This window comes from Anomaloglossus baeobatrachus, chromosome 3 (genome assembly GCF_048569485.1).
Source record: "Anomaloglossus baeobatrachus isolate aAnoBae1 chromosome 3, aAnoBae1.hap1, whole genome shotgun sequence".
In the NCBI taxonomy this organism is placed as follows: domain Eukaryota; kingdom Metazoa; phylum Chordata; class Amphibia; order Anura; family Aromobatidae; genus Anomaloglossus; species Anomaloglossus baeobatrachus.
Genome location: NC_134355.1, coordinates 396,389,797 through 396,402,088, shown reverse-complemented (window position 1 = coordinate 396,402,088; position 12,292 = coordinate 396,389,797). Strand labels below are relative to the sequence as shown.

Genomic DNA, 12,292 nt, shown 5'->3' with positions numbered 1-12,292 from the left:
ATTACGTCTCCCGATCCTAGAGTGGAGGATTGGGCGACCGAGGCCCGGGAGATCTGGGATAACACCCAAGAGGCCCTTAAGAGGGCTAAAGACCGGATGGTGACAACGGCTGATGAGCGCCGCCGCCCTGCACCATCCTTCGCCCCTGGTGACCTAGTGTGGCTGTCCTCTAAGAATGTTAACCTACGGGTACAGGCAGCCAAGTTCGCCCCTAGGTACCTGGGTCCGTTTAAAGTACTAGAGCAGGTGAACCCGGTGGCATACCGACTCCAGCTCCCTCCACGCTGGGCTATAGCCAACACCTTTCACGTGTCCCTTCTGAAACCCGTACGACTTAATAAATTCTCGGGGTCCCTGCCGGCTCAAACCGACTCCCCGTCCGACGACCCTGAGGTGGCGAAACTTGTGGAGACAAAAGTCATACAGGGAAAGAGGTACTACCTCGTGGAGTGGGCCGGTCGTGGTCCAGAGCATAGATCCTGGGAGTTGGAGGATCATATCCGCGCCCCAGGGTTGATAGCGGCCTTCGAGCACGGACAAGGGGGGGGGCCTAGACGGGGGGGTAATGTTACATCTCGTGGCTCTCCTGTGGCAAGGAATGAGACAGTGTCCTTGCCTGCCACGAGCGCTCCTGCTCAGCAGCGCCGAAGGTCTGCCAGACTGCGCAGAGTGCAGGAGAAACCTCCTCAGAGAGGCAGCACGAGGGTGACACCTAGTGGTACTCCTGTTGCAAGAAATGAGGCGGTCTCCCATTCCTTGCCTGCCGCAGCTCCTCCTGCTCAGCAGCCTCGAAGGTCTGTGAGGTTGCGCAATGTGCAGAGGTTTGCTGTTCAGGGAAGCAGTGAGACTCCTGTTATCTCTACACATTGTGAGACCGAGGATCCCGCCTCTATTTCCCAGAGGCAGGAGGGTGAGCATGTGCTATGCTTGGTGGATCCTGATTCGCCCACTGACGTCACACGGCTTGATGACAAGGCTGGTGATGTGGTGAATCCTGACTGGCCAGGCTGGGATGTCGTGGATCCTGATTGGGTCAAGTCCGTCATCTCCGCCTCGCGCCCGCCCTTGGCTGGAGCTACACCTCCTTGAAAGCTCCTCCTGCCATCATGGCGGCGCGCGACCGTCCTTCTATGTTTGGATGTCTGGCAGCGTGCTGCCACGCCACTGCTCAGGCATTATCGACTTCTGTGGGCTTGGCCCTTGCTGCTTAGGCAGTACCTGGTTTGCAGGCCGTGTCCCTGCCTTGCTGCTCCGGCAGTAGCTCCTTCAACAGGCCGTGTTCCTGTCCCAGGTGAGCTCCTCGAGTCTCCACCGGACTCACCTGGTTATTGAAAGCACACGTGCGTGGGCACCTCTGTGCTACCCTCGTGCCATATTCTCGTGACTTCCACTGGCACACGTGCGTGGGCACCTCTGTGCTTCCCCGTGCAACAGGTACACCGAGCCGTGTGATCCCTGCCATACAACCCACACGGGTTAGGGCAGATCGGTGTACATAGATCGTCTGTGACATTCCAGACGATCGCTAGCAGCAACCCGCTCACTCTTCACCCACCATAGCAGCGGTCCCTTACACCGCACAGTGGACCTTGACCGGCGGAAGCTGTCCATTCCCCATCTTGGCACGCTTCCCCGGGTCCCCCTCGTAACACACTGATCCATCAGGACACCAACAGCAGCGCTGAAAACGCGTTCTGAGAGAATGCTGGCTGCCTGGCATGACAAAACCTCCAATGTGTGACTGGCGATCTCAGGCTACTCTTCCATTTTTGCCTCCCAAAATGCAAAAGCGTCCAACCCTTGATGGTATCACAATTGAGCTTGAGATAATCCTGCACCATTTTCTCTAGATAATCACTATGTGTCAGAGTTGTACTCTGTTCTGGTGGTGCATGTGATGGTGTTAAAATATGTCCCACAAGTTGCATAAATAGCTTCTGCCAGTTAAACTGTTACTGCTGCTAATGTTTTGCATTGACAAATTGATATTCCCATTGTTTAACGTAAAGAACTGCAAAACACACTGGGTGCTTCACTGCTGTCTTGGGGATAAGCTCTTTTATAATTGTGAACAAGTTGGTTTTGATACTCCAGCATGCGTGCTTCTCTTTTTGGGGGTGAAGCATCTGGTAAAATTTACTCTTGGATCTAACTGAGTGGCAACCCAGTAGTCAGCACTATTTCTACTCCTAACAATTCTGGAATCATGTTGTAGATAGTGCAGCAAGAAGGCGCTCATTTGTCTTGCAATTCATGCGCTCCAAGTCAATGATGTGTTGGTGGCGGGTTAACACTCAAGCTTGATTCCTCCTTCCCTTCTCACCAATCATGGACAACAGTATAGGAATCAATATTTTCTTCCCTTGATTGTTGCGCGCCCATTACCTCATCCTTCTTGTCCATTTGTTCCTCGGCTCCTGCACCTTCACTAACAGTTTGTCTGGTACCATGAGCCCTCGTCGATCATTGCCCTCCACCCTCCCTTGCCCTCCACCTGTGCGATGACAGTCCAGACCTTTTAAGATATCAGTATCTCTTTTGCAACCTATTCTGCTTCCTCCTCTTCCTTTGGGACCACCACCTCCTCATGCAGACTATTCAAAGTCTGGTCCAGCATATAGATGACTGAAATAGTGATGCTGATGACGGCATCACCAGTGCTAACCAACTACTTAGTAGCCATTTTCAAACTCTGCAGAAGGGTGCAGAGGTCTTTCATCTGTGCCCACTCCGCAACTGTGATTTTACCCACTGACCACATCACGTTGTCCCAGTGTATACCTCATTGCATACTGCAGCATGGCTCGTCGCTGCTGCCACAGTCACTGCAATATGTGCACAGTGAAATTCCACAGTGTCGGCACATTGCATATAAACCTGTTAACCTGTAGGCTGAAAGACTTCTGTAGTGATGCAAGATGGTAAACAAGGGGAGGTTCTGCAGTCACAGACCTCTGTGAGAACACTTTCAAAGAGGAAGACACAGCGGGACGCATTTGATGGGGCAGACGGTGGTTGGGGACGTGTTTTAGCTCAGTAAGATTTCAAGACTAATGTATGTTTGTAGACTATGTGCCAGTTCATCCATGTAGTATCAAATTCTTGGAATTTTTTCCTTTACTGAGTCGTTGTTTACAAACTTTGCAGATAACAAAATTTGGGTCATCATTTGCGGATTCAAAAAAGGCCCAGGCTAGGCAACCCTTCCTGAGAACTGCAGACCCACGACTGCTGCTGGCCACAGCCAGAGTTGTGGCTGAGTATGCAGTGCTTGTTGTGGTTGCATCAGAACATGATTGTGCAGGAATTGCCATCATAACCTTTTTGTCTTTCTCCTCCTTCTCCTCTGCTGAGCTACTAAGATGCGTGCCTCTGGGTACACACCAAGTGGGATCTCCAACCTCATCATCATCCTCTCTCTCATCCCACTCATCACCTTGACTGTCACCCTCCTGTTCTTGCACTGACACCACAATACAGTACAGGTGCATCTCAGGTATATGAGTCTCACCAGCAACTCTATTCCCAGGGCTTAACATTGGGTAATGAGGCTCTGGATTCTGCTCAGACCATACTTCATCTGACACTGGATGCAACTGACAAAGATTTTCGGCATCAGTGCTGCAGATGCTTTTCTCCTCTTGAGTTTGGGAATCTTTGGAGCAGACTTGTGATGTGACGACTGTACTGTGTCGGAAGTTGAGGATGAGGAAGAGGAGGAGAGGCCACTTGAGAAAGCGCTTGCCAGATTCTGAAACACAGTCATACAGCTATGTGGCTGAGAAAGAAAGAGGGAGTGGAGTAACCTGTCAGGTAACAGAAGTTGTTAATTTTGTTTGGCTAGAACAAGCCAGTGTTTGTTCAGTAGACCTTTCAGAAACCTTAGCATATTCCCCATGTCCATCTTGACCACCACGCTTATTCCTCCTTTCACCACGACCTTGGGATTTCCCACTTATGTTTTTGTGCCCTATTGAAAAGCACAACTATCACTTTGGAGCATGAGCAGTGTACTAATGTGGCCCTATTTAGAAGCACAAAAAGGACTTTGGAGTGTGGGCACTGAGCCGCACTAATTCTGCTCTATTTTAAAGCACAAAAAAAATTTTGGATTGTCAGCACTAATTTGGCCTTATTTAAAACTACAAATAGCATGTTTGAGCTGGAGCACACAATTAGCTATAATTAGATTATCATATGCTGTTTTGTGGCATACAATTATGTTCGCTACCCTGCACTTCCCTATTCTACTGTTACAGTCGCCAAGGGGTGGCGAGCATCCGGGAGTTTTTTTTATCTTTCCTGATCAATATCGCTCATCTCTACTCATGGGTATATGACAGATGTCTGAGGTCAGTTTATGGTTGCAGTGGCCTTGTGACATTTATAGGTAACTAGCTGTAGTACCCGGGCGTTGCCCGGGATAGTAACTGTCTCTCTGTCTCTCTCCCAGTCTCTGCCTGTGTGTTGCTGTCTGTCTGTCTCGCTGTCTGTCTCTTTCCTTGTCTGTCTGTTTTTATCTCTCTGTCTGTATTTGCATCAGTCTATCTGTCTCAATCTCTGTATCTGTCTGTCTCTCTCTCTCTCTCTCTGTCTCTTTGCCCGGGTTGTCTCTTTGCCCGGGCTGTCTCTTTCCCGCTCTATCTCTTTCCTGCGCTGTCTCTTTCCCGTGCTGTCTTTTTCCCGCTGTCTCTTTCCCGCGCTGTCTCTTTCCCGTACTGTCTCTTTCCCGCTCTGTCTCTTTCCCGCGCTGCCTTTTTCCCGCGCTGTCTTTTTCCTGCTCTGTCTCTTTCCCGCGCTGTATTTTTCCCGCTCTGTCTCTTTCCCGCTCTCTCTTTCCCGCTCTGTCTCTTTCCCGTGCTGTCTCTTTCCCGCGCTGTCTCTTTCCCGCGCTGTCTCTTTCCCGTTCTGTCTCTTGCCCGCTCTGTCTCTTGCCCGCTCTGTGTCTCTTGCCCGCTCTGTGTCTCTGCCCGCTCTGTGTCTCTGCCCGCTCTGTCTCTTTGCCCGCTCTGTCTCTTTCCCACGCTGTCTCTTTCCCGCGCTGTCTTTCCCGCGCTCTCTTTCCCGCTCTGTCTCTTTCAAGCTCTGTCTCTTTGCCCGCTCTGTCTCTTTGCCCGCTCTGTCTCTTTGCCCGCTCTGTCTCTTTCCCGCGCTGTATTTTTCCCATTCTGTCTCTTGCCCGCTCTGTCTCTTTGCCCGCTCTGTCTCTTTGCCCGCTCTGTCTCTTTCCCACACTGTCTCTTTCCCGCGCTGTCTCTTTCCCGCGCTCTCTTTCCCGCTCTGTCTCTTTCCCGCTCTGTTTCTGTCTGTCTCTCTCTATCCGTCGCACCACCGACATCTTTTTACCTCACACATAAGCTTCGTATACTAACAGTTTATTTTGTTCCTATAGCAACAACTGACAGTTGCTATTTATAGCCAGGAGCTCCAAGCTCCATTCAGATTAATGGAGGCAGGATTTTTGTAGAGTAACTGGAAAGCACGGGGTTAAATGTTTCCACCCAAACATAGTCTATGACGTTCCCTGGGTCAGATGGGGTGTCTGTGCAAAATTTCATGATTGTAAATGCGACGGTGCAGATTCCTTTAGCGGACATACACACACACACACACACACACACACACACACACACATACACATACACTCAGCTTTATATATTAGATGACTAGTGATGAGCGGACCCATAGAAGTTCGGTTTGGCAGGTGCAGCCAAACTTTAAGAATGGTTTGGGACCTGAACGTGACCTAAATACCGAATAGTATTCACTAATTGGGCAGTGTGAGTCTCCACCCACATGCAGCCAGCCATAAACAGATCACTTCCTGGGGTGGACTCGTGTTTTCTTTTTTTTTTTTGGTGCACACTACATCCGATCATGCTTTTGTTACCGCCAGTGCGAACTGCTCAAACACTGCAAGTGGCTTGCACTGGGCTGAGCACTGAGTGTACCCAAGCACAAAGTGGTTTGGATATCTATGGGACCCAAGCTCCGAATCCAAACTTTTTTTTATAAAGTGTGTGTTTGATATGAACACTGAACACCGAATCTCGGGATTGCTCATCTCTAGTTGTGCTGTAGCTGATGAAAACTTAAGAACTACATGGAGAATCGAGACATAGTGAGGGAAAGAGGGAATTAAAAGTGAGTATAACTTATTTAGGAATTTTAGGAGGATTTTGCCTATGAGATGATTAATTAACATGGATAGCCTTTCTGATGATACTGCTGGACCCTGTCTGTTTTATGGTGAACAAAGGTGCAGCCTAATAAAGCACAGTATGCATCTACAACATGTGGAATGACAATATTAGGCTATGTGCACACGGTGCGTTTTTCGCGGCGTTTTTGCGCGTTTTTCGGGTGCGTTTTTGGCCTCAAAACTGCATGACTTTGCTTCCCCAGCAAAGTCTATGAGTTTTCATTTTTGCTGTCCCCACACAGCGTTTTTTTTCAGCTGCGTTTTTGTGGTGACCACAAAAGCGCAGCATGTCAATTATTCCCGCGTTTTTCACTGCGCTTTTCATCCATTGAGTTCAATGGGATGTTGAAAGACGCAATGAGAAACGCAAATAGCTGTGTTTTGGTGCGTTTTGGTGCGTTTCTAAGACCAAAAACGCAGCTATAAACGCAGGAGGGGGGTAGTAAAGTGACGTGTACAGGAAGAGGATTCCTTCTGTCAGTATAGACAGAAGCGTGAATCCTCCCGGTACCGTCACCGTCGCTTCCACCTCCCGTCCTGTGCATGTCAGCTGCCGTGCGGCGCCATGTACAGGCAGGAGATGGAAGCGGCTGCGAAAACAAAAGTTAACAGTAGAAAAAAAAAAAAGTTATACTCACCTGTGTGCAGCCTCCCGGTGCCATGCCCGCTCCCAGCTCCTCTCACGGTATCGCCACCCCCGCTCCGGCTGTGTGCAGACGGCCGGGAAACCTCCGGCTCCGATGGATGCAGGACCTGGCGATGGATCACCTGATGCAGTCACCTGACGCATCAGGTGATCGTAAGTATCGCGATGACGCGGGCGCCCGGCCGGTATCAGCGGATGCGTCAGGAGACTTCATCCCTGATAACCGGCAGCTGCTGCAGCGATCGGACAGGATCAGACTCCCGCCCCATCGCTGCAGGAGCTGCCGGTATTCAGCACATAAGTGAGTATTATTATTTATTTTTTTTTTTTTGCGCTGATGCATCAGCTGATTGTATAAAAGTCGTTTATACAATCAGCTGCTGTGTCATGTGATTCAGGCACTTGATCCTGACACATCATCTGATCGCTTTGCCTTCCAGCAAACCGATCAGATGATATTGGATCCAGATTGGACGGTGCGGGACCCTGACCCAGGATTACTGCGGAGGGGGGTTCTTTATTTCAATAAAGATGGAGTCACTAATTGTGTTGTGTTTTATTTCTAATAAAAATATTTTTCTGTGTGTTGTGTTTTTTTTTATCTTTACTAGAAATTCATGGTGGCCATGTCTAATATTGGCGTGACACCATGAATTTCGGGCTTAGGGCTAGCTGATAATATACAGCTAACCCTAACTCCATTATTACCCGGCTAGCCACCCGTCACCAGGGCAGCCGGAAGAGTTGGATACAGCGCCAGAAGATGGCGCTTCTATGAAAGCGCCATTTTCTGGGGTGGCTGCGGGACTGCAATTCACAGCGGGGATGCCCAGAAAGCATGGGCACCCTGCACTGTGGATTCCAATCCCCAGCTGCCTAGTTGTACCCGGCTGGACTCAAAAATTGGGCGAAGCCCACGTCATTTTTTTTTTAAATTATTTCATGAAATTCATGAAATAATTTAAAAAAAAAAAGGGCTTCCCTATATTTTTGGTTCCCAGCTGGGTACAAATAGGCAGCTGGGGGTTGGGGGCAGCCCGTACCTGCCTGCTGTACCCGGCTAGCATACAAAAATATGGCGAAGCCCATGTCATTTTTTTTTTGGGGGGGCAAAGAAATCCTGCATACAGTCCTGGAAGGAGGATGCTGAACCTTGTAGTTCGACAGCTGCTGTCTGCTCTCCTGCATACACTATTGGATGGAGGATGCTGAGCCTTGTAGTTCGACAGCTGCTGTCTGCTCTCCTGCATACACTATTGGATCGAGGATGCTGAGACTTGTAGTTCTGCAGCTGTCTGCTCTTCTGCATATGCTGAGCCTTGTAGTTCGACAGCTGCTGTCTGCTCTCCTGCATACACTATTGGATCGAGGATGCTGAGACTTGTAGTTCTGCAGCTGTCTGCTCTTCTGCATACACTAGTGGAGAATGAAGAACACATTGAAGAAGGAAATGACATCAGACCTTTTTTTTTTTTGTTCACTGATAAAAAACGCATAAAGACGCAGTGAGCAAAAACGCAGCAAAACGCAGCACAAAAACGCACCAAATCGCGGCAAAACGCGTGCGTTTTTTGCCGCGTTTTTTCGACGCAGGTGCGTTTTTGTGCGCTTTTCGCGGCCAAAAACGCACAAAAATGCAGCGTCAAAAAAACGCAGCGTGTGCACATAGCCTTAAAGAGAATCTGCCACAACCAGGTTTTTGTCACCTAATCTGATAGCAGCATAATGTAAACATAGAGACCCTAATTGTGTTGATGTGTCACTTTCTGGGCTGCTTGCTGTCTGCAGGACATTATAAATAGAAGACTAGTGAACCTGCTGCCATATAGTCCTCAATATTCAAGAACTCTATAAATCCTTGCCCCAAATACTCATTGCCAGCTTTCTGCCTATGCACAGTGAAGACAGAAAGCTGTCAATTAGTGGTGTGGATGGGGATATAAAGAGCTCTACTCTTCAGAGAACTGGTAGATCTGCAGCAGATAAGTGATGCATTGCTGGACTTAGGATCTATGCTACTCCATTGAACAAAAACCTGGTGAAGGTGTAGCATTACTGAATCTTTTTTTTTTTCATTTTTTTAAACTTTAACTCCTTCAGCCCCTGGGCGTTTTCCGTTTTTCTGTTTTGGTTTTTTTTTGCTCCCCTTTTTCCAACAGTCGTAACGTTTTTATTTTTCTGTCAATGTTGCAATATGAGGGCTTGTATTTTGCAGGACGAGTTGTACTTTTAAATTAAACCATAAGTTTTACCATATATGGTGTACTGGAAAACAGCAAAAAAATTTCAAGTGTGGAAAAACTGCAGAAAAAGTGTGATTGCATAATAGTTTTTGTGATATTTTATTCACCATGCTCACTATATGGTAAAACTGATGTGTCATTGTGATGCCTGAGGTCGGTGGGAGTTTGTTGACACTAAACATATATAGATTTACTTGTATCTAAGGGGTTAAAAAAAATTCACAAGGATGTCCAAAAAAAGTGGCGCACGTTTTGCGCCATTTTCTGAAACCCATAGCGTTCTCATTTTTTGGGATCTATGGCTCAGTGGCAGCATACTTTTTGCGTCTCGAGCTGACGGTTCTAATAGCACCATTTTTGCACAGCTGCTACGCTTTGATTGCCTGTTATTGTATTTTACGCAAAACTTGCGGCGACCAAAAGACGTTTGGATTATTTTTGCCGCTACGCTGTTTACAAATCAGATTAATTGATTTTACATTTTGATAGATAGGGCATTTCTGAACGCGTCGATACCAAATATGTGTATATTTTTTATGTTTTTAACCCTTTAATTTTCAAAGGGGCGAAAGAGGGGTAATTTTAACTTTTAGGTTTTTTGTTGTTTTTTTAAACTGTTTTTTTTTACTTTTTTTATTTTACTAGTCCCTCTAGGGTGCTATATGGATCAGCAATCTGATCGCTCTTCCATATCTGTAGATCTCAGCTACAGAGCTGAGAACTGCAGATTTGCTGCTCTACTCTCAGTGCTGGCACTATGCCGACACTGAGAGAAAGTGACTCATGTTAGCTACAGGCGTCATCACATGATCTTGTGCTACCATGGCAACCACCGGAAGTCATGTGAACACGCACGCTTCTTCCGTTGGTGGCGGCGGTAAGTAAAAGTAATGGTCGCACGCATATACATCTCGCTGCCAGATTTTGGCAGCGAGATGTAAGGGGTTAAAAGTTGCGGGTGGAAAGCGATTCCATTTGTAACTTGCATGCACGCATGTCAGCTGTTGAAATCAGCTGATATGTGCGTGGATCGCCGTGGCCTGTCCACGGCAGGGGGCGGGGATTAACCTCACGCGTTCCGTGATGATATTTGCGTCATGGGTCATGAAGGGGTTAAAAAGCAAAAAAATTAATAGAGTAGTGCATAATAGCGACTAGCCATTATACTGCAGACGATGAACGCCAAAGCTTATAACAACTTGTATTTTTCGAGCTTTTATAATCTCCCGTCTTTGTCTGAAGTCCATTTCTAAGAATACAAGCTGCTCACATGTGTAGGGCAAGTGTTAGCAAACTGATTTTCACTGTAGTCTTGTAGATTAGCAGAAGGATATTTCTAACAATGATATTAGAGAACAAAAAACACATATGGCTGTACACAGTATCAGTGTCTTTAAAATGTGAAGAAATAAGACAGATGGAGCAATGTTTCCAAATATTGTACTGTATGTTATGTACTGGTTTTCAATCTTTCAAGTGTCATATTTTAAATTTATGCCATCTATTTGATCGATACAGATTAAAGAACATCTTGCCAAGGGACAAAGAATGCTGGCAGGGGAAGGAATGTCTCAGGTGACTAAAACACTGCTTGATTTAACTCAGAGGAAGCATTTTTATGCTGGGGATCTTCTGATCTCAGTGGAAATCCTTAGAAATGTCACAGACACTTTCAAAAGAGCGAGCTACATCCCTGCATCTGATGGAGTGCAGGTAAGACATAACGCAATCATTTCTTTCTTGACAAAAAGCAAAATATGTTTCCTTGTATTTTATTTGTCTTCTACTGTTATGTCTGGCAAAGGATGTAGTTGATTGAGCTTTAATTAGCAAAAACTGGACATAAAAGATACTAGAATCCTATTCTGTCATTCCTTGACCTCCATTTTTACCCACTGTTATGACATGTTGACTATCATGTGCAGTGGCCGCTACCTTCAATGTTTTGACAGTCTAAAAGTATTACCAAACTGGTAGAAAAGTATTATTTTCTGAAGGAACAGTTTTATTATAAGTTTTTTTAGTTGATTAAACTTGAAATAATTACCATGATCAAGACATAGTGAGCCACCCCTATGCAGATAAAGCATGTTTGCCCTATTAGCACTTATGAATATCATATAGGATAACTCCTTGCTCACAACCTTTCTATTAGCCAAAAAAAACCAGTTGCTCTGGAGAACTCAACACAGCTCTTAATCACTAGGTTGACTATTAAGTTGATAGGGCACCAAATAATTTCCCCATTTTTCCTGTTTTGATCTACGTAAGAGAAATGTGAGGCCCCATACATATTAGATTAAAGTCATCTAAACCCTTCAATTTCAGTAAGACCATCTAATGTGTATAGGGGGCTCCCTATTCTTTCTTGACAAATGATGTTGAGGGACAGAATGATCAAGTCTGTTAAATTTAGAAGGCCTTTTTGATGGGTCACTTCCAGAGGAGTCTGACCTCAGCTCTCTCATAGAGAAAACAGGAACACTTTGTCCTGTGTATGGGGGAATCAAGAGACATAGGTGTCGTCTGAACTGCTATCTATTGTGTTTGGGGTCCTTTAAACTCAAAGCATGGATATATTATCATGAACAAAGTTTTCATATAGCCTACCTGCTTTCCAAAGACGGAAAGGTGTGAAAGTCCAACAGATGTCATTACACAGAGCTCGATCATTGACAATAATATATATTTTCATTTATAGTATAACATTTAAAGTCTGATCTTCATGTAGACATTTGAATGTTATTCAATGTTCTTTCTTAATCGGCAGCTGCTGTGAGACCTTTAAGAGTATCTTACTCAACGTGCAACAGATGCTTTGCGGTTCTTTGAAATTTTCAGTATTCCACATGTACAAAAATGTTAAAGGCGTTATCGAGGGAAAAGTAATCTAAATGCATGATGAAACATAAGATTGCATTCTGCTCTTGAAAACAATGTCTTTCTGAAGGGAATACTAAAAAGCAAGGTCTTGTGCTGTAGTGTCAAACAAAAAATTTCACATAATGCCAACATTTAGATTCATGTACAATTCTCGTGTTAACACATTGTTAAGTCAATAAAATGCAATATACTAAATTGTCATTCCATGTCAGAACACTTCAGGTTACATTATATTAGTCAGTAAATGATGCGTCTACCTTTCAGTCTCATTACATTTTCAGCATGGGCTAAATGTCAACTTCATCCCATGCGTTAAAG

At 45.9% G+C, this 12,292-nt stretch overlaps 1 protein-coding gene across 7 annotated transcripts in view; it reads left to right on the top strand.

Moving 5' to 3' along the window:
• ADGRB3 (adhesion G protein-coupled receptor B3) overlaps positions 1-12,292 on the top strand; it is a 1,441,017-nt gene that overhangs the window by 725,999 nt on the left and 702,726 nt on the right. For all 7 annotated transcript variants that reach the window (XM_075340252.1, XM_075340251.1, XM_075340250.1 and 4 more), the window contains one exon: positions 10,610-10,804. In XM_075340252.1, coding sequence (XP_075196367.1) covers positions 10,610-10,804 — 195 coding nt within the window. The remainder of the gene's footprint in view (positions 1-10,609; positions 10,805-12,292) is intronic.